This window comes from Lithobates pipiens, unplaced genomic scaffold, assembly GCF_037356315.1.
Source record: "Lithobates pipiens isolate NorthernLeopardFrog02 unplaced genomic scaffold, aLitPip1_a1.2 Scaffold_19, whole genome shotgun sequence".
In the NCBI taxonomy this organism is placed as follows: Eukaryota; Metazoa; Chordata; class Amphibia; order Anura; family Ranidae; genus Lithobates; species Lithobates pipiens.
Window position 1 is genome coordinate 63213964 of NW_027507764.1, and position 27259 is coordinate 63241222.

A 27259-nucleotide genomic window follows, 5' to 3' on the forward strand; every position below is an offset into this window, starting at 1 on the left:
AACAGGTTCACGTTAATCCCCCACCCCAACCCTGGAGCACAGACTTAATTTCAATTACTCCTCCACCAATCTGTTTGGCAAATGGAGGCAGGAGAATCTGCCATGTGTAAATAATGAGTTGCTCAAGTTGTAGCTTAGGTGTCCATTTATCAAGCAGTGAAGACATTTCACTGCTTCATTCCCCGGCATTCTCAGAGGAGATCATCCTTTCTCCTTTGGAGGAGTGAAGCGATCTACAAATGCTTCAAACAGTGGAGAACGGCCCCTGATATTGGAATCCCATGAGACTTCAGTAGAGATTACAGTACCAGAACTTTACAGAAACACTGAGATGTCAGTTTATTAAGCAGTGATAAATTAACACTGCTCAGTACACGGACACACAGCGTGGTTAAAGTGTGTGTAAACCCTTACAGACCACTTTGACCTACAGGTAAGCCTAGATTAGCCTCCTACACCGGTTTAGGAGATATTTGCAAAAAGACAGGCACAGCTGTCTTAGACAGAGGCGCCCAGGCGCACTGAGCATGCCGCTGCTAACAGCGATATGCCGTTAGTGGCGGCTCCCGTGTGCATGCGCGGGAGTGATGTCATCGTGGCTCTGGCCAATCACAGTACCGGAGCCAAAATACCCAGAAAGAAGATGATAGCTCCGTGGAAGAGGGAACATCGGTGACATCGCTGGCTCCTGTTTCAGGTAAGTGACACATAATGGGCTACTATGCGATGCATAGTAGCCCATTATGCTTTACCTTTGCAGGAAAACAAAGAGGGAGTAAAGTTAATAATATAAACAGTCCCTCTACATTATTTATATATATATATATATATATATATATATATATATATATACACATACACACACACACAAATTATATATATATTGTACAGTAACAGGCTGTGTCCCAGGGGCAATTCCTCTGCGTTCTAGTGCATGTTCTATCCCTTTACGGGCATTATATGCAGATGGGATATACCCCATTAGAGCTCCATCTGCATTTTCCTTTATTGGACTCCGGATCTCTGAATATGGTCTTTACCGTTGTGTGATGTTTATATGCCCCTGTTTGAGCAGCATTCTAACTTTGCTCTGAATAGAATTAGCTGCATGCCGGGTATCTTTTCACAAACCTTCTGAAAATAGTCCACATATTGGATATTATTGGTGAAAACGTTCCAGATATTTGTACATGAGGCTCAGTCGATCAACAAGACAGTGAGACTCATTCTCTCTTTTTGTCACCTTTCTGAACCTTGATCGTGTCCTGAAGAAGCCTAACTGGTTACTGTCTTGGGGGGTCTGATTGAGGTAGAAGGAAGTTAATAATCTTCCTTCTTCCCCCTCAGATACCCCCGGGATTCTCTCTTCACTCCCCGATTTTCCAACTTTGAGCTGGTGAATCTGGCAGGGTGAATTCTGACACAGATCGCCAATGAAGTGCTGAGATCGCAGCTTCATCAACTGGCTGTTTCTGTGTCACTCAATGAGGATTCTCAATGTGTGGAGATCATCGGCGGGAGAACATGTTCAAACACATTCTCCCGCGATTATCTCAGTTTATAAACTGTTTATGGACTGTGATCAGTGGCGATCCTCGGGATCACCGCTGTTCACAGTTTCATAAATGGACACCTTACACAGGGCTATGATTTCCTACCATGTGACAGTGCTGATGCTGGGTGATTGGCCCAACACTGTCAAATTGAGTGAGTCATATGCTCCGCTATATCTTCAAGTATCGTAAATTTATTTTTGCTCCTGATAGCTAAACATAGCAATGGGAGACAAAAGGAAAAGGGGTATATGTTGCAAAGGGAAGGGAGAGAAAGGATTAAAGAAAGGAAGCGAATGGCCATGCATGCTGCAGATTGTACAATCTTCTTTAAGTCTACGGCAAACTTCACAACACAAGAGTTTATCTGACTGGACACAAATTGAATTATTGTTTAGGTAAGGCTTAGATTACTTAGTTTTGCTAGGTCTAAAGGAGATTGTACAGAGCATGCAACCTATGTGGACAGCTTTCGAGCCCATGCACACACCATTTAGGCAGAATCCACATAGCACACTCCCACATCCAGATACACAGACTTGTTCAAGAATAGTTGCTCACTTTCAGTGTCGTGTTCTCATTCCCCCGACCAAAATCCCTCTGCATGACTTCATTCCTCAGCTCTGCTTTTACTTTGGACAATTCCGCCTCTGTCTGCTTCAGAGACTTGTGCAGGCTGAGCTTCTCTCTGCTCCATGCTTCTCTCTCTGTTACTAAAAGTGTATCCAAGTTCTGGGAGTTATCCACCGGAGACTGAAGAAGACAAAATAAGACAGTGTAATCCGAATGACAACAGGCAAAATGATCACTTATGTATACCTTCAAGTGTCACAGAACACTGCTCTGGTAAGTTCATCCAACCATATAAAATCTCCCTTTAGCTCTTGTTCACACTGAACATGGCTTTGAAATTCTGCAAGTTCATCTGAACTCGTATGATTTCAAAGCCGCATATCAGTCCCATCCCAGGGGGGTGACTTAAAAAACATATGTGCTGCTTCATGCACAGATGTCTATTGAAATCACCCCTAAAGTCACCAGAAATAGTGCAGGAACTACTTTTTGAAATCGGTGTGGAGCTGCAAAGTCGGCGTCGTGCTGATTGGGACGCTCCTATTGCCGGTAGGCATGAGCTCAGGTGTGTTCACATGGAACACGTGCAGAGCCCGCCAGGAAGTCGGCGCAGCGCTGTGCTAATCACAGGCAGTGAGACATTGCCCCGATGTGCGGCTGCAGAGATCGGGCAATGTCTCACTGCCTGTGATTAGCGCAGTGCTGCGCCGACACCCCAAAACAGAATAACGACACCCCAAAACAGCTTGCAAAACACTTGTATGAACACCCATGTGATACGATTAAAGTGGTTGTAAACCCTTACAAACCACTTTGACCTACAGGTAAGCCTAGATTAAGGCTTACCTGTAGGTCCAAGAAATATCTTATAAACCTACATGGTTTAGGAGATATTTGCCAAAATACAGGCACCGCTGTCTACAGCGCATGCGCCGTAGACAGCGGCGTGCAGTCAAGTGGCGGCTCCCGTGCGCATGCGCGGGAGTGACGTCATCGCGGCTTTGTCGAATGACAGCGGCGGAGCAGCGAGACCCACCGAGAAGATGGATGCTCCGGACTACAGGGGACAGCGGTGACTTCGCTGGCTCCTGTGTCAGGTAAGTGACACATAATGGACTACTATGCGATGCATAGTAGTCCATTATGCTTTACCTTTGCAGGGAATCAAAGAGGAAGTAAACCCATCAGGGCTTACTTCCTCTTTAAGGCGCGGGGAAAAAGAAAAAGGGGTCCTGCGCCATTTTGGTGCAGATGTGATTTGAGCCATAATCCAGCCATAAATGTTTTGAAAAGCCAGACATATAAAGCAATAATAGAATAAAAACGTATAATCATTAAGAGAGGATATAAAAAAAAAAAAAAAAAGGAGGAGGAAAAGAGTTTAACTTTGAATGGTTCCTTTCCTGTCATCTACTCACATGGTCTCCTGATGGCCTTCTTGCTCTGTAGTGAGATACTTCTCCCTCCAGCCTTAACAGAGAATTCTGCAGGTCCTTTTTTTCTTCGGTTAACCTACTGACATATCCTGTTAGCTCAGCATTCTGGGTAAGAAGCTTCTCTGTCAGAGTGTTGGCAGATATTCCTGATGGTAACACCAGCTTCTGAAGGGAGAGGGGGATACATAAAATTTAAGTTATACATGTTCCTGAAATTTGTGGCCACTATACATTTTATACAAACCAAAACTTGACCGATTACGTTTTCCACTGTCCTATCACAATCTAAAGATGAAAAGCTTTGCCATACTTACCCACCTGGAACTACAGGCTAGCACTGGCTGTAGAATAGCCTTAGAAGATGATTCTTTTCTCTGGGTTCATTGAAAAAAACAAAAAATAAAACTAAAAACGTCCCTCTGGTTGTGTGGGGCCTTTTGTCATTGTTGAAGTTTTGTTGTCCTTGTACTGCCAGCTAGCAAGTCTTTCTAGCAGTGGTAGCTAGATAAAGCCACCTCATGTGCTTTTAATTTGCGCCCAGCCTTCACCTCCTGTAGGTGGCACTAAAACACACTGTTTTTTACAATCTAAAGCCCCATACACACTATCAGATTTTCTGCTGATTTTTTCCTTGAGATTTACCAAAACCATATGAGGTCAAACCTTAAGAGTTTCAATGTGTATGCAATCAGGCAGGCCCTTGCACTACATGTTTTTGGTAAATCAGAAGAATAAAAACAACAGAAAATCTGATCGCGTGTATGGGGCTTTAGAATTATGCAGTTTCCTTTATTTCACATAAGAAAAAAAAAAAAGAGTCAACTACCCATGCAAATATATAACTTAATACTTGCACAAATATTGCATCCCAATGCGCAGAAGCTTGTGAACATTAGTGCTGACCTGCAAAGGAGATCTAGAAGTTACAATTCATGGTACAGTGACAAGATCCCATTTACCCACACTACATCTCCCAGCAGACCTTGTGTCTCCTGCTGGAAAAAGGAGTGATGAAAGAGTGGGGATTGGCTTTCATGCTACTGCTGGAAGATTCTCAGATCTTCATTACAGTTCTGTCCACAATGTAAGAGTGTCTAGGCGGTACGCACTGAGACAGATCCACCTAAGATAAAACTGGTGGATGCACTTTCCTTTCAGGTGGGACCGAATACATCAGCCACACATATAACTCTGCTGTCCTGCATGTCTATCAGGGAAACATAAAAAGAGAAGTATGGGATTTTTTATTTTTAATCATACTTACCTAGGTGGATGCAGCATTTGTCCCCTGCCTGCTCCAAGCGATCAATCACTGTTGATCGATTGGTTCTCAGTGCTCCCTAAGCAGAGAGTTGCTGTCAGTCACTGGCTCTTTGCACTGCCCCCCCCCCCCCCCCCCCCGCGTTCACTGGAGCCGGGTGCCGGTGTTGTCTTAAAAGAACATATTAATCCAAATCTAAAATTACATCACTTTTGGTGACTCTCCAGCAGCGGTAATTGCAGATTTCGAAGACTTGATGGTTTTCACAGAACACCGGCAGCGTATACACTACATTACACGATATAATGAGTGGACATTGTTAGTCCACCCACTAGTAACCAACAACATGGCCGCCTCCAAGGCGGCAACAACTTTTTTACTCCTTAGGGGGTGTTCTCTCAAAACAGTCAACTGGTTGTGTACCGTAGTGTATACGCTGCGGGTGTTCTGTGAAAACAGCCAAGTCGTTGAAATATGCACTTACTGCTGCTTGAGAGTCACCGGAAGTGACATAATTGGAGATTTTGAGGAGTTGACTCTTTTTGACAGAACACCGGACCAGGCATGTAGGCGGATCATGACCATGTGGCCGCTATCTTTCCCGAGCCTGGACCGGCTCTTTGACATCAGCTGCTGAAAACAGGTGACTGGTGTGCAGAACTGTGATCCACAGGAGAAGTACAGCCAAACAAGCTTTTGCTGTACTTCTCCTTTAAGAGATCTTCAAGAAATAGATTAAAGCGGAATTCCACCCACTTTTACTACTTTAGCTTTAAAGGAAAGACCACCCCTCCACTACTCGAATTTGGATAATTATAATTTTTTTTCTTACTTACCTTTTCTGAAGTACTGGGTGTATTTCCGTCCTAGGTCGGCCGTGGTCCAGGGCAACATTTCCTTATCTGCCCCGCTGCCTTCCTGAGACCTGTGTGTCCCCCAGAAGTTGACAGGGCCATTCATAAAGTGCAGCGCGACTCGTGCATGTGCAGTAGGAAACAATGCGAAGCTTGAAGGCTCCAAGCTGATTTCCCTTCGTTGGAATGGTGGCGCCTACACCCGATCAAATGGATGGATCGGTCTCGGGGGGGCCGACATCGCCGGCTCCCTGCACAGGTAAGTGTCCTTATTAAAAGTCAGCAGCTACAGTAGAACACCGCTTTAAGGCATTCACACCTATAAGAACCCTTCTGGTATGACTAATGTGTATATAGAAAAACAAGAATGGCTACAGATCTACTTTAGAGCCTCTGTAGACAGAAATAGGTTTAATTCGGAATTACATTTCTCTCCATATAAAAGTCAATAGGAATGCAAAAGCAGCTTGTAGGAGGTCAGCTGCAGGCCCAATGCATTTGTGAAGGAACTTAAATGGAACTTAGAAGTCTCTCAAACAGATTTAAATGCAAGCCAAACACACTCTGCATTTGCCTTACAGTGAACTCATGCTTTGCCCATGCAATGTAAAGCAACGCGTTTCATTAACTGCTTGCCACGCTAGCTGCTAATATTTATTTTCCATTCATTCCACTGACGCATGGTTCAAACCTGAGAGTGAGGAGAGGAAGACCTGCGTACGTTTTATGCTGCTTTCACACTGGATCAGGTGGGCGTTGATGGTAAAACACTGTTAGTTTTAGCTCGCTTTACTGTCATTTTAGCGGTGCTATTTGGCCACTAGCGGGGCCTTTTAACCCCTGCTAGCGGCCGAATAAAAGGTTAAATGCGCCTGTGTAGTGCTGCTGCCAAAGCACTTTGCAGGCGCTTCGTCAGCGGTGCCCATTCATTTCAATGGGCAGGAGTGGCGTGTACACAGCTTCAAAGATGCTGCTCACAGGACTTTTTTTTTTAACATCCTGCCAGCGCAGTGTCCCAGTGTGAAAGCATTTTGGCTTTCACACTGGGACTGCTGGGAGGTGTTTTTCAGGTGCTTTACAGGCGCTATTTTTAGCCCAAAAGTGCCTGAAAAACGCCCCAATGTGAAAAGGGTCTTAGAGATTTCCCAGGGCTGAGGATTCCTCCTCTTTTCTCACAACATAAATAAGCAAACCTTTTTCTTAGCATGGGAAAAGCACCTATTCACTTTAAGTTCCAACATAAACAGTAAACAGATTTAAATGGCTGATATAAAAGCTTTGGTATAAAATACATATCACTAAGGAAAAGCTGAATCAAGCTGCTTAGATATAAAATGCAAGAAAGCAGAAACTAACTTCATAAGAATGTAGATGTAGATGTATCATCTCACCTGTCCTTGTAGTGATAGAACGGCCACATGCTCCAGCTGAGACAGAATTTCCTGAATGCTGTTTTGCGACCAGGCCAAGTCCTCATCATCAACTCTCTCAAAGAGCACCCTGTAACACAAATGCGCCACAAAGGATGTCATTAGTTCCAGTAAGCCAGTGATCACCCCCCTACAAGACCCTGTCACCAACATAAAAAGAGGCCCCTTTCACACTGGGGCGGTTTTCAGGCACTACAGCGCTAAAAATAGCGCCTGTGTAGCGCCTGAAAAAGCGGCCCCTTTTACTCCAGTGTAAAAGCCCGAGGGGCTTTCACACTGGAGTGGTGCGCTAGCAGGACGATGAAAAAAGTCCTGCTAGCCACATCTTTGGAGTGGTGAAAGGAGCGGTGTATTCACCGCTCCTACTCATTGAAATCAATGGGACAGCGCGGCTATACCACCGGCAAAGCGCCGCTGCAGTGGTGCTTTGCGGGCGGTTTTAACCCTTTTCAGCCGCTAGCGAGGGGTTAAAACCACCCCGCTAGCGGCCACAGACCGCCACTAAAATGACGGCCGCACCGCCCCAGTGTGAAAGGGGCCTTAAAGCACAAAGAAATCAGGTATTTTAAAAGCTTTCTTGCAGTTTTCCTTTCTGTAGGCAACTTTTTATTCATTTGTGACTTAGAACTTGGTAGGGATTTTTGTCCACTACAGGAAGAGTCAATTCCCTAAGCAGCTACAGTTTTCCCTCCTTCCTTGCACATCAGTCCCTCCTCTTCTAATGTCTAATTACACTCTGTGCTGGCCCAGCTCCTCTGCCTCTCTCCCAATCTTCCTACATAACCTTATATGCATGGGAATGAGCAGGGAGTAATACTGTAGCATGTTACTAAGCTCTGAGACTGTTGGGGATACCGACATCTAGGACAGCAACTCCCAGTAGCACTCTAAGAGCTTTTGGATGTCTATACAAGGCTTTTACAGTTAAATAATATGTGTAAAATACAGTAAAAGACGTGTGGGTTTGGAGTTTTTCCCCCATTATACTTACTTAGTCCGATACTGTATCTGTCTCCCGGCGGCTCTTCACTGAGAACCGAGCGATTGAACATTGCCGCTGGCTCGGTTCTCACAGCTCCCTGAGCAGAGCTGCTGAGCTGTTAATTAGCATCTCTCCGCTCTTCTCCTCCGTGGTCATTGGAGCGCTGAGCTGTGGAGGGTCGGGGAGCGGCGGTCTCAGGCTCTCAGTGGCTTACTGAGACCCTGAGCCGGGTGTCAATCCAGGTACCTGGCAGATCCCGACTTTCATTGTCAGGATGGCGCGGTGCCTGCACCAATTCCTGTGACGCCAGCAGTGAGTGGACTTTAGTCCGCTCTCTGCTGAAAACAGGTCACAGGAGTGCAAAAAAAAATTAAATTTCTTCATCAATTTAGGCCAATATGTATTCTGCTACATATTTTTGGTAAAAAAAAAAATCCCAATAAGCGTATATTGATTGGTTTGGGCAAAAGTTATAGCGTCTAGAAATTATGTTATTTTTTTTTATTTATCTTTCACTAGTAATGGCTGTAATCAGCGACTTATAGCATGACTGCGATATTGTGCTGGACAAATCAGACACTGACACTTTGTGGGGACCAGTGACACCAATACAGTGATCAGTGCCTAAAAATAGGCATGCTCACTGTACTAATGACACTGGCTGGGAAGGGGTTAACATCAGGGGCGATCAATGGGTTAATTGTGTGCCTAGACAGTGCTTGTATACTGTGTGGAAGGCATTGATCCATGTTCCTGCTTTGCAGGAACACAGGATCAATGCCTTCCCTACTGACAGAATGGTGAGCTGCCTTGTTTCTGGCTCTCTGCGTGAACATCAAGTCCACGGTACCCGCAGATACACTCTTGTTGTGTATAATCACAGCCGGAGCAGGTCACCGGCAGCGTGCACGCCCCATACCTGGAAGTGCAGGATACCAGGTACATGATCCTGTGCATTAGAGCCACTTTGCCACCGTATATGAAAGTTTTACAGTCAGCAAGCTGCAGAAGCGGAGTTCCGCCCAAAAATGGAACTTCCGCTTTAAGTACTCCTCACCCACTGACATGCCACATTTGGCATGTCATTTTTAAGTGTGTACCCTTTTTTTTCGTGGGACTTCCTGTCCCACTTCCAACTTCCTATCTTTGGCCACCTAGGCGACTCCTGCTCTCGCCCTAGGCGGCCCTTCCCTGCCAGCAATCTTCTGGGACACAACTCAGGTCCCAGAAGATCAGCTGGCCAATAGAAGAATGCAGCAGGGAGAGGAGCTAGCCTCCGGGCAGCCACATCGCTGGACCGTGGGGCAGGGAAGTGTCGGTTTATTAACCACTTCGCATCCAGGCCAATTCTGACATTTCTCTCCTACATGTAAAGTTCATAATTTTGTTGCTAGAAAATTATATAGAACCCCCAAACATCATATATTTTTTTTAGCAAAGACCCTAGAGAATACAACGGTGGTCGTTGCAACTTTTTATCTCACACGGTATTTGCACAGGAATTTTTCGAACACGTATTTTTCAGAAAAAACCCAGTTTCATGCTTTAAAAAACAAAACAAAAAAAAAAAAACAGTAAATATAGCCCAAAGTTTTTGCATAATGTGAAAGATGAAGATATGCTGAGTAAATAGATACCCAACATGTCATGCTTCAAAATTGCACGCGCTCGTGGAATGGCGCAAAACTTTGGAATTTAAAAATCCCCATAGGCGGCGCTTTAAAATATTTTACTGGTTACATGTTTTGAATTACAGAGGAGGTATTGGGCTAGAATTATTGCTCTCGCTCTAACGTTCACGGCGATACCTCACATGTGTGGTTTGAACACCGTTTTCATATGTGGGCGGGACTTACGTATGCGTTCGCTTCTGCGTACGAGCTCACAGGGACAGAGGCGCTTTAAATTATTAAATTTTTTTTATTGTTAATTTTGCTTTTTTTTTTTTTTAGTTTGACAGTATTACTTTTATTCCTATTACAAGAAATGTAAACATCCCTTGTAATAGGAATATGGCACGATCGGACCTATTTACAGTGAGATACGGGGTCAATAAGACCCCACATCTCACATCTAGGCTGTGAAGCCTAAAATCAAAAAAACAAGAAAAAAAAAAAAACGATCACGGCTTCCCAGCCGAGGCGGCGCCGTTATTTGAATGCAGAGGCCAGGAGTGACGTCATAACATCGCGCCCGGCCTCCGAATGATCACAGAGACTCCGGCGACCATCTGGTCCGCCGGAAATCTCTATGATCACCTTCCGGGGGAGGGCGGATCCTGTGTCTGAGTCGCCGATGGAAGTGGTGAGTCGGTAGAAGCACCAGAGGGCGGCGGGGGAGGGGGGGGGCATCGCCTCCTATTGCCCGTAAGAACAATCAAGTGGCAGAACAGCCGATATGATAGTTCTTATGGTGCAGTGAATTTCCGGCTGAAAATGCTGATATCTGAATGATGTCTGTAGCCTCAGGCATCATTCAGATATACCCCCGGAAAGTCAAGGACGTCCCAGGACATACCTTGGGCGCCAAGTGGTTAAAAGTCAGCAGCTATGCTTGTGTATGAACTAAAAAAACAGGTGGAACTCCGCTTTAATAAGTGTATAGATTGATAAAAAATGTTCTCACCTCTGGCTGGATTTGGCTGCCAGCTGTCTCAGTTTAGCTGCCACTTGCTGCAACCTTTGCTTGATGTAGTCTATGCTGAAAGAAGCCCCTTCTATTCTAGGGTCTCCACTGACAACACTCAGAGGATCAGGGCACAGGAGATTCGGGGGGCTTCCTGTCTGAGGCTGTACCGTACTCCTCCCCAGGTCTGGAGAACTTCTCACTGCAAACTAGAAAGAAAAAAAGATCTTACAATGTGTTTCAATAGAATTGTTTTAAGAGTGGTAAATACCATGTAGAGAGAGAACCGTAAACCAAGAGGCACATCTGCCAGAATCTACCACTAGTAGAAGACACCATTGTCCAAAACATATCTGGGGGCGTAGCAAATGAAGCCAGTAACACAAGTGTCTACAAGCAGCTCACCTCTAAACACTCCCTATAGGATTAAACACACTCCCCTAACTTTAATATTCAGTTCACAACCGGCCACTGTAAAAAAGCATGTGTTACCGCAACGCATGCTAGTGAACCGTATGGGAGTTGGTGCACTGTGGTGTTTTCATTTGGAATGGTACATCACCGCACCTCCACAATACAATTACAATTTGTGTGGCAAAAACCGCAGCCAGTACTACATTTTCATGCACTGAGGTGCCTAATGCAAATCTCCTCAATGCACAAAAGCGCTTATGACGTAGTGCACAACATTGTGTGGACCAGCCCTATTGCATTAAAGCCATGAAGACTTCAATGACTGCATGCTCGTCCCTGGTCAGAGACTCGTTAGGTAATGAAATCAGGACAGGGATGATGAAGGAATCTGCGCCTTTAAAGCGGTATAAGACCCATAAGCAAACGTTATATTGCAGCTTACCAATTCTTAGATGTGATGGCTGCATTTGTTTCCTTTTTTAGGTGCTCTTTCTTCTAGTTTCATCTGGTGATCCAACCAGTATGTCTGCTATTTTTCACAAGCTCAAGCTCTCCAGCAGAATGTATCAGTTTACATGGATTAGCCAAACCACTTAACACTAGCTGGTGATTAAAATGGTCAGCTTTTATTTATTCATGTAAAACCTTTATCCCAGAAAGAAAAACACTGTTTGTTGTAACCGATGGTAAAGTGTGAGCTGGAGTTTCACTTCAATTTGTTAATGTCTCTAAATCTGCTATTACATTTAACACTATACCCCCCCCCCCCCCCCCCCTTGACAATGTTGATATGCCTCCTGTGGCCATTCCTCCAGAGATGTGTCTCACTGATACAGGAGGTGTGTTACTGGCCAGATCACCAGGTGAAAACAGAGGGGGAAAGCCAAAGAAAAAAAAACTGATGCAGCCACCACACCTAATGAATGGCAAGCTGCAATAAATTAAAGTTTTTATTTTTAGGTTTAATGCCACTTTAAAGAACAAATCAGTAATCCCTAATCCCAAATACCTGAGTTCTCACTCGATCCAGTGCTGTGCCTGTCTGTAGTGGCTCTCTCCTCTCTCCCTGCAGGACAGAGGCAGCAGTGGGAACCATTGGCTCCTGTCAATTAAATTCTGTGACAAGGGAGTGGAGGACATGCCAATTTGCGTTACATGCATCTATGGACACACACATCCCTGACTAGGCTGTTCCTGAAGCCTTCCCCACTCTCCCAGACTTTTTGCGGCTGCCCAGCAAGGCTATCCTGGATCCGAAGGATGAGCTCCGGCGTGTTCACATACGCCACGTGCAGAGCCCGCCAGGAAGTCGGTGCAGCGCTAATCACAGGCAGTGAGACATTGCCACGATGTGCGGCTGCAGAGATCGGGCAATGTCTCACTGCCTGTGATTAGCGCAGCGCTGACTTCCTGGCGGGCTCTGCAAGTGGCCTATGCAAACACGCCGGAGCTCATCCCTACTGGAGCCTGTGGCCGCCCAGCTGGGTTGTTCCTGGAGCCCGCAGTCGCCCAGTCAAGGTCAGCTGACTGGTGAGGAATGTGAAATGGGAGGGGCTGGAGGAGATCCTATCTCCTGATTTTGGCATAGGTGTCACTGCTACCAGACACCACAAAGTCGGAGTAACACTACCTGTGATTATAGCTGCCATTAAAAGGACTCCGGGAGCGCTAAATGTCTGCGGGTTAGGGGCGCAAATTACTTGTCTTGCCTTGGCTGCTGACAACCCACACTACGAAAATAATTTTACTGTTAGTGGCCCCCACAACTTGGGAAATTTTATCAAGGGGTCACTGTTCTAACAGGTAGCATTTTATTGTTGCTGTTGACTAATTATATGTATTGTCAATGTTTTGATAATAGGTCACTAGAACACTATCTGTGGGCTCTTGGAGGGTGAATACACCTCGTTAGCTATCTCTCTAGGATTTAGGAGGGAGTAATTTGCATCTTTTGTTGTCTAATTGTTTCCTGGTGAGAAATGTACCAATATAAAACGATGCAAGAATAATGTTGTTTTTTTGTATTCTGTTCCTATATGAAGAAGGGCATAAGCTTTGTAGTCTGAAACTGTTATGTGTGGAACGACATGTAACCAGTTTATTTTTCAATCACTTTTTAAGTGCAGCAATCCTTTGATTTGTAAATATATAATTTTCATTTAAAAATTCCTTTAATTAAAGTTCCAAAGATGGGAAAAACTTACAGAACTTTGGGCGGGTTCCTTTGTCTCGTTTGCGCTATCCTTGTCATACTGCGCACTGTTCTGTAACCTCTGGATTGTTTCCCTCAATTGTCTCTCCTCTGCCTGGTGTGCCTTGAGCTCAGTCGCCCTCTCCTGGACCTGTTGCTGGAGTCTTTCCAATGCATCTGTCAGTTCCTCCACTTGTTTTACAGCCAGCCTGGACGCCTCCTGCTCAGCTTCCAGCTCCTTCTTTAGACTGTGCCTCTCCTCTTCAAGGTTCTGCCTCAGCTGTACACACTCCAGCTTATAACCCTCAACTTCATTCACCAGTTCAACTATACGACCATGTTTATTGTCCAGCTGACCCTGCAGTTCCTTCAGCAAGTCATCGGCTGGTTTTTGGCCTCCTGACTGTCCATCTGTCTCGGTATTTTGTACATGAGCCTGTAGGTCTTGTCTGCACTCCAAAGCGCTACTTAGCTCCGCTGACCGCGCCTTCTCAGCATCCAGGAAAACCTGCAGTTCTAACACTCGGCTTCTTTCCTGAGACATCACTGCATCGTGCGCTCGTTCTGTGGACTCCATCTGTCCCTGGATATCTTTCACCAACTTCCTTTCCTCTTCCAGTTGCTTGGAGATCTCCAGATTCTTCAATTTCTGCTCATCTAGAAGTATTTGAAGGTCCTGTTAAGAAAATGGATATAATAAAAAGCTGGCCAGACAGGTACAACGTCGCATGACCGCGCAATTATCAATTAAAGCGACGCAGTGCTGAATCGCAAAAAATGTCCTAGTCATTGAGCAGCCAATTCTTCCAGGGCTGAAGTGGTTAAAGAAGCCTAACTAACATTGTTTTACTTTATCCATCAGATCATCCCCCACAGCTATTTCCTTTGGTATCAATTGACCCTTCCATTTTAGACTGTAAGCTCTAATGAGCAGGGCCCTTTGATTCCTCTTGTACCAAATTGTAATGTCTGCCTTTATTTTGGTAAACGCTGCACAAACTGTTGGCATTATATAAATCTTGTATAATAATATTAATAATAAGGGGATAATCCTCTGCATTGTTTAAAATGGCTGTTTAATCCGGTCTTCTCTGATCCTCCCCTTCTTCCACTGTCCCCAATCTACCTGATGATAGAACAGTTTGGTGTATATTGCCAAGAGAGTGCATGTTATCAGCACAGGACCCATCAGCACAGTCCAGACAGAAGGTCCGGGGTCCTGCTGCCTCATAGGACAATCGGGGGAGAATGAAAACACATCCTACAAGCTTTAACCAGACACTGATAGAAGTCACAAGACTGCTATATACTGCTGATGAGAAAAAGGTATAGCAGTTTACATATACTAAAATAATTGCATTTTCATGTTCTGTGTATTGTGGGAGACCAGATATCATCAATGCAGGGCCCTGGATTTAGTAACACAGTGTCAGTGTGTTTTTTATATCTTTACAATTTTACTTTTTACATTTTTATTACAATTTTTATTTATTATCCCTGTTGGGGGGGAGGGGGCTGGCTTTAGTGAGATATCAGGGGTCTTAACAGACCCCTGACATCTCCCTTTTGAGGCAGGGAAAGAGACTGAGGACAGAGATTCCCCAGTCCCTTTCTCTGCAGCCTCAGCTGCACTGAAGGTGAATGGTCAGGAGATAGCGGCTCCTCTCCATTCATAACCTGAAGCAACGCAAACATAGTCTACGATGCTCAGTGACAGTTGATCACTGACACTGTGCAAATCTAAAAGGAAGGAGCCGGTAAAGGACAGATTTACCGGCTCCATCCTCTGCTCAGATTGAGGACAGAGGGGGACAGAGGAGCACAGAGCGGGGCCAAGGAGCACTAAGGGGAACCAGAGGAGGAGCACAGAGGGGGGCCAGAGGAGGAGCACAGAGGGGGGCCAGGAGGAGGAGCACAGAGGGGGGGCAGAGGAGGAGCATGGGGGGGCAGAGGAGGAGCATGGGGGGGGCAGAGGAGGAGCACAGAGGGGGACCAGAGGAGGAGCACAGAGGGGGGGGGCAGAGGAGGAGCACAGAGGGGGGGGGGGCAGAGGAGGAGCACAGAGGGGGGGCAGAGGAGGAGCACAGAGGGGGGGCAGAGGAGGAGCACAGAGGGGGGGGGGCAGAGGAGGAGCACAGAGGGGGGGGCCAGAGGAGGAGCACAGAGGGGGGGGACCAGAGGAGGAGCACAGAGGGGGGGGACCAGAGGAGGAGCACAGAGGGGGGGGACCAGAGGAGGAGCACAGAGGGGGGGGACCAGAGGAGGAGCACAGAGGGGGGGGGGCAGAGGAGGAGCACAGAGGGGGGGGGCAGAGGAGGAGCACAGAGGGGGACCAGAGGAGGAGCACAGAGGGGGACCAGAGGAGGAGCACAGAGGGGGGGGGCAGAGGAGGAGCATGGGGGGGCAGGAGGAGCACAGAGGGAGACCAGAGGAGGAGCACAGAGGGGGGCCAGAGGAGGAGCACAGAGGGGGGCCAGGAGGAGGAGCACAGAGGGGGGCCAGGAGGAGGAGCACAGAGGGGGGCCAGGAGGAGGAGCACAGAGGGGGGCCAGAGGAGGAGCACAGAGGGGGGCCAGGAGGAGGAGCACAGAGGGGGGCCAGGAGGAGGAGCACAGAGGGGGGCCAGGAGGAGGAGCACAGAGGGGGACCAGAGGAGGAGCACAGAGGGGGACCAGAGGAGGAGCACAGAGGGGGGGGGCAGAGGAGGAGCATGGGGGGGCAGGAGGAGCACAGAGGGAGACCAGAGGAGGAGCACAGAGGGGGGCCAGAGGAGGAGCACAGAGGGGGGCCAGGAGGAGGAGCACAGAGGGGGGCCAGGAGGAGGAGCACAGAGGGGGGCCAGGAGGAGGAGCACAGAGGGGGGCCAGAGGAGGAGCACAGAGGGGGGCCAGGAGGAGGAGCACAGAGGGGGGCCAGGAGGAGGAGCACAGAGGGGGGCCAGAGGAGGAGCACAGAGGGGGGCCAGGAGGAGGAGCACAGAGGGGGGCCAGGAGGAGGAGCACAGAGGGGGGCCAGGAGGAGGAGCACAGAGGGGGACCAGAGGAGGAGCACAGAGGGGGACCAGAGGAGGAGCACAGAGGGGGGGGGCAGAGGAGGAGCATGGGGGGGCAGGAGGAGCACAGAGGGAGACCAGAGGAGGAGCACAGAGGGGGGCCAGAGGAGGAGCACAGAGGGGGGCCAGGAGGAGGAGCACAGAGGGGGGCCAGGAGGAGGAGCACAGAGGGGGGCCAGGAGGAGGAGCACAGAGGGGGGCCAGAGGAGGAGCACAGAGGGGGGCCAGGAGGAGGAGCACAGAGGGGGGCCAGGAGGAGGAGCACAGAGGGGGGCCAGGAGGAGGAGCACAGAGGGGGGCCAGGAGGAGGAGCACAGAGGGGGGCCAGGAGGAGGAGCATGGGGGGCAGAGGAGGAGCATGGGGGGGCAGAGGAGGAGCATTGGGGGGGGGGCAGAGGAGGAGCACAGAGGGGGACCAGAGGAGGAGCACAGAGGGGGGGCAGAGGAGGAGCACAGAGGGAGACCAGAGGAGGAGCACAGAGGGGGACCAGAGGAGGAGCACAGAGGGGGACCAGAGGAGGAGCACAGAGGGGGACCGAGGAGGAGCACAGAGGGGGACCGAGGAGGAGCACAGAGGGGGACCGAGGAGGAGCACAGAGGGGGACCGAGGAGGAGCACAGAGGGGGACCGAGGAGGAGCACAGAGGGGGACCAGAGGAGGAGCACAGAGGGGGACCAGAGGAGGAGCACAGAGGGGGACCAGAGGAGGAGCACAGAGGGGGGGGGCAGAGGAGGAGCACAGAGGGGGACCAGAGGAGGAGCATGGGGGGGCAGGAGGAGCACAGAGGGGGACCAGAGGAGGAGCACAGAGGGGGACCAGAGGAGGAGCACAGAGGGGGGCCAGAGGAGGAGCACGGGGGGGCCAGAGGAGGAGCACGGGGGGCCAGAGGAGGAGCACGGGGGGGCCAGAGGAGGAGCAACAGAGAAGAAATGGAGGAGGAGCATGGAGGGGGACTGGAGGAGGAGCACGGAGGGGGACTGGAGGAGAAGCACGGGGGGCAGAGGAGGAGCACAGAGGGAGACCAGAGAAGGAGCAACAGAGAAGAAATGGAGGAGGAGCATGAAGGGGGACTGCAGGAGGAGCTCGGAGGGGGGACCGGAGGAGGAGCACGGAGGGGGGCCGGAGGAGGAGCACGGAGGGGGACCGGAGGAGGAGCATGGAGGGGGGCCGAAGGAGGAGCACGGAGGGGGACCGGTTGACCATTACCAATTGTCACAAGGGGATAGTTGGCAATGATCAGTGCGGCGCTAGGGAAGAGTTACAATCACCGATCTCCCTGTATAGATTACAATAAAGCAGCTGAAAGCCATGGGAGGGAGGAGGAGAAGCGGCTGTCAGCTGCTTTATTGAAATCTATACAGGGAGATCGGTGATTGTAATTCCTCCCCAGAACCGCACCGATCGTCCCGACTGTCCAGGTATCGGATTAGGCATTGGAGCATTTGCCCGAGTACTTGTACACTAGTATCAGTATCCGGACAAGCCTATTGGTAAGGTTAGGCCCTGTAATACGCCATGTCTCACCTCCACATCCTCTTTTTCCTGTAGCTCTTTCAGTTTCCCCTTAGTCTGCTCCTTTTCCAAGACAAATTGTAACTCTCTGCACTTTTTCTGCTCATTTGCAAGTGCTTCATTCAGGCTATCCAGCTCCTCTCTCTTTTTCTTTAGTTCCATCCTGTTTGAAAAAAAGCACAAAGTGTGTAAACATAGTATTCATTGCCATAATCTACCAATGTCAGAGTTCTACTCAGAGTACATCACTAAATTACACTGCCTTTTCTAATTAAACTTAAACGGTGATTATCTCATGAACCAACCATATATAAACCCAAAATTTCATATTCCTGATATGTGGGTACTGTACCATGTACTTGAATGAGAAAGTCTCCAGTTCTCTTTTAATTTCTTCCTTTGTGTGAAATTCCTGGTGTTCCTGCCAGTCCCTCTGCTTTCCTATTAAAAACTGACCACAATACGCATGAGAGCACACTGTGGTCAGTTCTTCAGCTGTGCCTACTCTCCTCCAATGATCAGACTTGTGCTGAAATCCCTCCACACACAGCCATTCACTGAGAAGATCAGTGCGCTGCTTTTTCTCTTCCCGCAGCTCTTATGCAGCTGAGAACAGAGGGTATGCTAACCTAAAAAAATAAAAAAGAAGGGGGAAAACAAAGTATTTATAACGTTTTTATGTTTATAAATGTTTTGCCTTTCATTTCTATTTTAGTGCCGGTTCACACCAGTGCGACTTTGAAGCTGACATTCCTGCACAACCTCATCGTGGCTTGCAAGACTTCATTTGACAGAAGTCAATGCAAGTCGCCCCAAAAGCAGTGCAGGAACCTTTTCTCTAAGTCGGAACAACTTGAGTTCCACTGATTAGAACAGTTCCATTGCCGTTAATGAGACACGACTTGTCATGCGCCTTTGCTGCATGACAAGTCGCGGAAGTGTGAAGTGAGGCTTAGCCCTCATTCAGATTGATTGTGGCTTTGAAATTGTGCGATTCATCTGAAATCGCACAATTTCAAAGATGCATGTCAATGCGACTTGGAAGACATTTGTGTGGCTTCATGCACAGATGTCTACGTAAGTCGCACCTGAAATTGCCAACAGTAGTGCAGGAACTACTTTTTCAAATTGGTGCAGCACTGCAAAGTCGGCGTTGCACCAATCTGAACAGTGCAATTGCCGGCAATAGGGTGCAACTTGTCATGCGATTAGTGTGCATGAGCCTTAACTCTCAGAATGAAAATGCAATCTATTGCAGCTTACCAGTGGCTACATCAATCTACTTTTTCAGGTATGTCTTTTACATGGCAATCCTGCCAGTAACACACTTTCTTTTTGATGGATTTACCTTGGGCCGCTCTCCTGATTTGGACTGCAAACACCTCTCCCTCTATCTGTATAACATCGGGAGAAGGTGCTCACAGAATAGAACTGGCAAGAGCTGATAATCATGCTTGAGATCCAAGTTCAATGCACAGAAAGTTACAAGCATATTGGATTTCTGACAGGATCAACAAGTGTTTTCAGTACTTGCATAAAAAGGAAAATGAATGCAGCCACTACAGCTAAAAAATGGTAAGTTGTAATACATTTTTTTGCTTTTGGAAGAGCATATTTACAGGATATCCTCTTCCCCCCGAGCCCCTGAACCCATGGAACAAATAAATGATTCACAAACTATAGGCAAAGTGAGACAACAGATGACTGACTGAAAAATGTGGGCAATTCAGTATCTCCACCCCTCCAACTAAACATTTGTTGTTCTAAATTTTGATACCACCAGAGGTATAAACCAAGAGAGGCCATCATTTTTTATTTCCCAGTCCCAAATACTATAATTCGACTTTCAAAAGCATGCTATAGATAGGTGTAGAATATTTGAAGACTGGGCATTGTTTGCTAAATTTATATTTGTAATATTAAAATCTCTCACAAAAAAAACAATTGAGAAGACAATAAGAGTGTCACTTGAGGAACAGAAGATACCTGAGAGACTCCAGCTCCTTAAAGTGCTTGTGCTGCAGCTTAAGATTTGATTCAAGCTCCATCTTTGTTAGTGCAAGTTCATTCTTTATTTCGGCTGCTAAAAGTCTCTCAGACCCCAGCTGCTCCTGCAACTCTCCAGCTTTGACTTCCATGCTCATGAGCTGCATGTGGAGTTCCTGGGAATGCAAGGCCTGCTCCTGCTGAATGTAAAGTGCTGCGCCTGCTGGAAATAAAGCAATCATTACCAACATAGTCATTCCACAAGCAAAAAAGTTTGCGATAAAGGTTTATATATATATATATATATATATATATATATATATATATATATATATATACATATATATATATTTTTTTTTTTTACAGAACATACTCCCATGAGAGGTCCAACCTCTTATAAGCAGGACATACACTCAATGGCCACTTTATTAGGTACACCTTGCTAGTACCGGATTGGCCCCCCCTTTGCCTTCAGAACTGCCTTCATTCTTCGTAGCATAGATTCAACAAGCTGTTGGAACATTCCTCTGAGATTTTGGTCCATAGTGACACGATAGCATCACTCAGTTGCTGCAGATTTGTTGGTTGCACATCCATAATGCGAATCACCTGTTCCAACACATCCCATAGGTGCTCTATTGGATTGAGATCTGGTGACTGTGGAGGCCATTGGAGTACAGTGACCTCATTGTCAAACCAGGGGTGAGATGATTTGAGCTTTGTGATATGGTGCATTATCCTGCTGGAAGGAGCCATCAGAAGATGGGTACACTGTAGTCATAAAGGGATGGATATGGTCAGCAACAATACACAGGTAGGCCGTGGCAGTTAAATACTGCCCACTGCATATACACTGCGGCAGGGTGGCTCTATTGCTCAAAACAAAGTACCTATACGTTGTTTCCTGCAATATATAATGTGGGCGCACACACTTCATGGTGGAGCCGATGCTCATGTCCAGTGGACCCAATGTCCGCCGGCCACCCGTGATCGCTCCACAGAGAAACAGAATGTAAACAAGACAGATCCCCATTCTGACAGAGAAGAACAAGGAAATCTGCTGTTCCTAGTGATCATGGACAGCTATCTCTGCATTTTTCCAGTCAGCATTTCCCCCACACAGTAAGAAAGCACCAACAGGGAACACATTTAACCCTTTGATTGCCCATGGTGTTAACCCCTTCTCTGCCAGTGTAATCAGTGCATTTTTAGCACTGATCACTGTATCGGTGTTACTGGTCCCCAAAAAGTGTCACTTAGGGTCAGATTTGTCCACTGCAATGTCGCAGTCCCACTAAAAATTGCTGATCGCCACATTTACTAGTAAAAACCATTAAAAAAAAAAATGCGCTGATAGATGGACGCCTGATCGGTCAGCTGCTCAGCCATCCTGGGGATAACTGCTCCTAGAGGCGACCTAATACAGCTGACAATGCTGCAGGCTGCCTGCACGGAGTGTCCCTGCACCCGCAGAAATGACGAGAAGGAGGAAGGATGCCTCCAACAACAAGAAGCTGCCACACTTCCCTCGGAGCGGCCGAATCCACAAGATGGTGCCAGTGGTGGCTCGTTAGCTTCCAATAATGTCTCCTTGCGCTCTGCACACAGCCATCCACAGCCTGGAGCTTCCAAAGCTTCCCAGCCACGGTCACCTGCAGTCTCCACATCCATGTCACAGAGCCCTGCAAAAAGCAGACCAAGGCTGTCGGGTGCATCTCCTATTGAGGTAAGCCTTAGCTGCAATACCTCTAACACCATTCGGGACTTAGCTGGCACATTCAGCTCTTTTCCTGTCACAAACCAGCCTGTGTCAGAAGCAACCCTGAAAGACATGCTAGTGTCCCTAAGAGCTTCCTTACATGCTGATCTCATGAAATGTGTAAACAACTTCAAATCAAAGGGTGCAGGAGCTTGGGGGAACGGTGGCTCATATTGAGCAAAAAATAGGGGAGTTTGCAGCATCCCACAATACCCTCATTGACGCCCATAATGAGATGGTAAAGCTCGAAGCCAGAATCGCAGACCACGAACAACGCCAAACTCAGGGGTATCTCTGAATCCGTTTTAAACACCCAACAGAAAAAATATGCCTGCGATTTAATTCAAGCAGTTCTATCCTCTGTTCCAACCTCTGAAATAATAATTGACAGGATCCACCGCTTGTACCTCCCTGATAATATTCCTAGAGCTGTCATTATGAGGGTACACTGTTACCATATAAAAGGACCAACTTATGACTAATTTCCACAAAATAACACCATTGCCCGAGCAATTATCCCACCTCCAACTATATGAGGACCTCTCAGTAAAGAAGGAAATCGCTCTTGATGATTACGAAAGCACTACGTAATCATAACATAATTTATCGCTGGGGATACCCTATGAAGCTTACTATAACTCACAATGATGTTACCTTGGTGATTACAACTCTCAATGGGGGCCTAGCATTGCTATGTTCATGGAACATTCTCCCAGGTCATGAACCCCCACACCGTTTACACCCCAATGGGATAAACACCCAGAATGAATGGCAAGTTGTATCCCACAAGCGCAGGCCAAAGGACCATGCAACATGATCGCCTCTATCCATTACTGTCACTAAGAGTAACCTACTTGCTTCTCCGGATGGGCAGAGCCCACTTACCACGATACTCCCCCCTTCAAATTCCAGTTGGAATCGCCCATACTTTTTACTAACTGTTCTCTGTCCTTCTTTTAAACCATTTTTTTTTTTTTTCAAATTATACCCACCTCTTGTCGGTCTCCAGTCTATTAGCATATTTTACCTTCCTCTGAAACTCCACCTGTGGATTCATCACGCGATTCCCATAAATACCCACGCCTGGCACTACATCATATGCCGCCCTTCACCATCTCTCCATCAACAACTGGCAAAACACAATCACAGCTTAAAAGTAACATGGCCCAACGGTTCTTAAAATAGCTTCTCTCAATGTAAGAGGTCTCAACCACCCTGCCAAGAGAGCATCCCTTTGGAAGGAATCTCTTAAATTAGGATGTGACCTGATTTGTGTACAAGAAACACACTTCCAAGCCTCAAAGTCACCCCCTGTAATGCCGCGTACACACGAGCGGAATTTCCGACAGAAAAAGTCAGACGGAAGCTTTTCATTGTATATTCCGATCGTGTGTATGCCTCATCTGACGTTTTTTTTTTTTGAAAATTCTGACAGACCTAGAAATAGAACATGTTCTAAATATTTCCAATGGAATCAATTCCTATCGGGAAAACCGCTCATCTGTATGCTGTTCCCAAAGGACCAAAAACGATGACTGCTCTGAAGTACAAGACAGAAGCTATTTGGCTACTGACCTTCTTTTTTCTAGTCCCGTCGTACGTGCTGTACGTCACCGCTTTGCCGATCGGACTTTAGTGTGATCGTGTGTACGCAAGACAGTTTCAGCGGAATTCCGTCGGAAAAACCTTCAGAGTTTATTCCGAAGGGAAAACCAGTTGTGTGTACAGGGCATTAGTCATACACAATTTCCTTACATCTTCACTGCTTCTGCACCACAGAAGAGAAAGGGAGTCTTTACAGCAGTCAGAAACACAGTGGCCTTCTCCTTGCACAAATCCATTTGTGATCCAGAGGGCAGATACCTGATACTCCTGTGCAATATTAACAACAGACCATTTAATTTAGTAAATGTCGACGCCTTTAACACACACCAGATCTGCTTTGCTCACAAACTATTCCGCAAAATCTCAAAAGTAAGGCACGGATCTTGAGTAATATGTGGAGACTTTAATCTCACTGCAGACCCTCACCTGGATCTCTCCTCCAAACCTAAGAGACTTCCTTGAGCCCTATAGCCGGTCTTTCATAAAGAAAATGTATATAACACTTAGAGATGTCAGAGCCCGATTACACCTTTCATTCCATACCCCACAATTCATACTCTACAATCGATATGATATTAGTTGACAGAGTATTGTTGCAGGCTCGCTCCTTTTCCACTATTCATGATAGTTCATGGTCTGACTATGCCCCGCCGTATCAATTTCAGTGATGGAGGAGCATGCCCCTGCCTACATATTGAGAGTTAACTCCCAGGTATTCAACTCACCTGAAAACATTTACATTATTCAGAAACATCTCCAAGAAAACTTCCAAGCGAACTCCCAATGAGTTTTGGATCTGTTTAGAATTTTTTAGCCTCCCTTCACCTACCTACTCTCACAAGTGCCCAACTACAGGCATTTAGTGCACCTATCACTCCACAGGAGATTGGCAAGGCCATCAAGTCCCTCCCCATAGGAAAGTTCCCAGGTCCTGATGGACTATCGAACGGCTATTACAAACAGATCGCAGAAACCCTTGCTACCTCTCTCTCTTTGGTGTTCGCAACTGCAGTGACCTCAGCCTCCTTTCTCCCGGAGATGCTACAGGCATATATTGTTACAATACCAAAACCAGGGAAAGAACCTATCTCCCCAGCTAACTATAGGGTGATCTCTTTATTAAATACAGATGTCAAATTGTATGCAAATATTCTAGCTCAAAATACCTTCATTCTAACAAGTGGTTATTTGAGTTAGTTGCCTTTCTATCATCTTGAACCAGTATGCTCATTCTCCTTTGAGGTCTGACATCAACAAGGCATTTTCCTTAACACAACTGCTACTCACTGGATATTTTCTCTTTTTCGGACCATTCTTTGTAAACCCGAGAGAAGGTTGTGCCTGAAAACCCCAGTCGATCAGCCGTTTTTGAGAATACTCAGACCAGCCCATCCGGCACCAACAACCATTCCACGTTCAAAGTCACTTAAATCCCCTTTTTTCTCCATTGTGCTGCTCAGTTTGAACTTCAGAAAGTAGTCTTCACCATGTTTAAATGCATTGATTTGCTGCCATGTGATTGGCCGATTATCAATGAACCAGTGAACCTAATAAAGTGGCCAGTAAGTTTATATACCCCATGAGAGGTCCAAACTCTTTCAGGCAGGACATACTCCATTGGTCATGCTCAGGGCTGCCATCAGGGGGGGTACAGCATATAAGGGGCACGAGTGTCCCTTGGGCCCCCTCCCCCCCCCCCCCCCCACATCCGCACATTACAAATGGCACCACCATCTAAGTCTTTTTTGAAGAAGCTTATTTTCATATTTCACCGTGAAACACATACAAAGTATCTACCTTCTGTGTTTGGGTGAAACAGTGACTGGATGCTGGGATCATTGTGTAGACTCGACAGCTGGGCCCGGAGATCTTGAATCTCAAGTAACATACTCCGTCGGTCTGCATTTTGTATACAGTCCATGGCATTGATCTGCTCCATCCCCTGATAAAAAAAATGCAGAGAGCTAAGTAACCATGCACAATTGCGATTGCCTTTAAAAAGTAAATGAATGCTGTGAAAGTAACAAATAATCAGAAAGGAGATCCATTCACAATAGCAGCATAAAGCAAACGGGGACCCATTGCACTCTCCTAAGTCTTGTAATATTTGATTTAGAAGTACACATTGTTTGATTAAAAGGCCCAACTCCCCATTTTTGTACTCACCATCATTTAATATTCTTGGAGTTCATTGAGGGACACAGAAAATCTTAAACCTTTGGGTTATACTCCTGCCTACAGGAGGATTGGACACTGGCAAACCGAGAGCATGATTATAAGCATATTAGACCTGTATACCTTAGTGGACTCCAAAAAGAGGATTTTATGGTAAGCACAAAAATCCAATTTTTTTTCCTTGTCCTTTGTGGGACACACAAAGTCTTAAACCTTTGAGATCCAACTGAAGAGTGGGCAACACCACAATCAATCCCCAACAGGCCCAAGAAAGAACAACAGAGAGCTGGGGACTGCTTGCAACTCAAAGAGCAGCCTGCAGAAACCACAGGTGGCATTAGTTAAGGATGAACCATCCACAACATAGAACTTTGAGAACGTGAGAACAAAAGACTAGGTGGCAGCCTTGAAAATCTGGGAAACAGTTTATTTGTGCCGAAAATACCAAGAAGCACTTACAGATACAAGAGAATGAACCTTGAGAGGCAAGAGTCGATTCCCAATTCTTGAGGCTATACATCTGAAAGATGGTCTATCTGAACCAACTTGAGATATTGGAGCAGTAGCAGGGGTGCCCATCCAAGCTAACAAAAATCAGTAATTAGTCTTTCTGAAAGAAGCAGTGGCTGAGAGTTAAAACTTGCAGTCTAAACCACGTCTAGACAATGGATAAACATTTCCTTTAGATGAAATGAAGTCAAAGGAACAGAGGGCCAGGAAAACAATATCCTGCAGGAAGTGAAAAGCAGAAACTACCTTAGCTAAGAAGGAAGTTCTGCGTCTCAAAAGCACCTTGTCCCTGTGCAAGACCAAAAAGCGTTCTTGCAAGATAAAGTCCACCAGTTCAAACACTAGCCTAGCAGAGGCAATGGCTAGAAGGAAAACAGCCTTGTGGGTGAGAGTAGGGAGAGGAATGTCTCCACTTGGTTTAAGGCAGCAGTTTCTAAAGCACAGAGAAAACTAGAATCAGGATGTACATAGTGGACAAGGCAAGAACTTGAAGTTCTGTGCACAATATGACCTACTCTATAACTTTTGCTGCATCAAGACTCCTGCTTTCTCCCTTAAGGTTGATGACAATGTCCAACTGAATCTGGATTGGATGACCTTTCAGCAGGATTGTCAAATGTGGCAGAGACAGCCAAATTATCCACAGTTCCCTGCACAGACATGGTGCCCAGGACTCCTCCCCAGTCTGACAAGCTGGCATCTGCCATAAGGATTTCCCAGAAAATGGGAAAGAATTTCCCAATTCAAGAATAGGATTTCTGAGGCACCAGGCTAGGAACAACTTGGTAATGTCAAGTGAAACAGTCTGTTCAGAATCTTGTCCTACAATTAGAAAATGTTACGTTGTTGAGGTTGGGCATGAAACTGAAAAAAAGGATGCCACCATAAGGGCCAAGATTCTTATGCATAAGCAGAGAGTAGGACAACCCCTGGACTGGAGAACAATAACCTGAGATCGGAAAACCGGGTGCTCCTTCTGTGGATGAAACACTATGGTCTGAGCTGTGTCCAGAACTAGACCCAGATATCAATAAGTAATTTCCAGTCCTGATTTTTCAAGGATTCAGAATTAATTTGAACCAATGCAATCTTTGGACAGTCAAAACTATGTTGCCTGACATGGCCCACTCCAACTGTTTCCTCAATCCAATCCTATAATGAGGACTGCATGAGAGCATACTAAGACTAATACTGTGGCCAGTGCTTTGGTGAACAGCTGAGGTGCAAGACTAACAACTGGTATTGTAGAGGCCCAACAGTAAAGTGTAGAAAATGCTAATCTAGGCATGAGTCCTTGATGTCCACAGAAGCCAGAAATGTACCTGATGATAGGAGGTAATG

General features: G+C 46.6%; 1 protein-coding gene across 8 annotated transcripts in view; it reads right to left on the bottom strand.

Annotated features, from left to right (window-relative positions):
• Positions 1 to 27259, bottom strand: part of AKAP9 (A-kinase anchoring protein 9) — a 354940-nt gene that overhangs the window by 10522 nt on the left and 317159 nt on the right. For 7 of the 8 annotated variants that reach the window (XM_077490822.1, XM_077490820.1, XM_077490821.1 and 4 more), the window contains 8 exons: positions 25031 to 25175; positions 19870 to 20092; positions 17896 to 18046; positions 13333 to 13995; positions 10715 to 10923; positions 7069 to 7177; positions 3545 to 3727; positions 2115 to 2306 (listed from right to left, as the gene is read on the bottom strand). In XM_077490822.1, coding sequence (XP_077346948.1) covers positions 2115 to 2306; positions 3545 to 3727; positions 7069 to 7177; positions 10715 to 10923; positions 13333 to 13995; positions 17896 to 18046; positions 19870 to 20092; positions 25031 to 25175 — 1875 coding nt within the window. The remainder of the gene's footprint in view (positions 1 to 2114; positions 2307 to 3544; positions 3728 to 7068; positions 7178 to 10714; positions 10924 to 13332; positions 13996 to 17895; positions 18047 to 19869; positions 20093 to 25030; positions 25176 to 27259) is intronic. The other variant, XM_077490817.1, reaches the window with a different exon arrangement.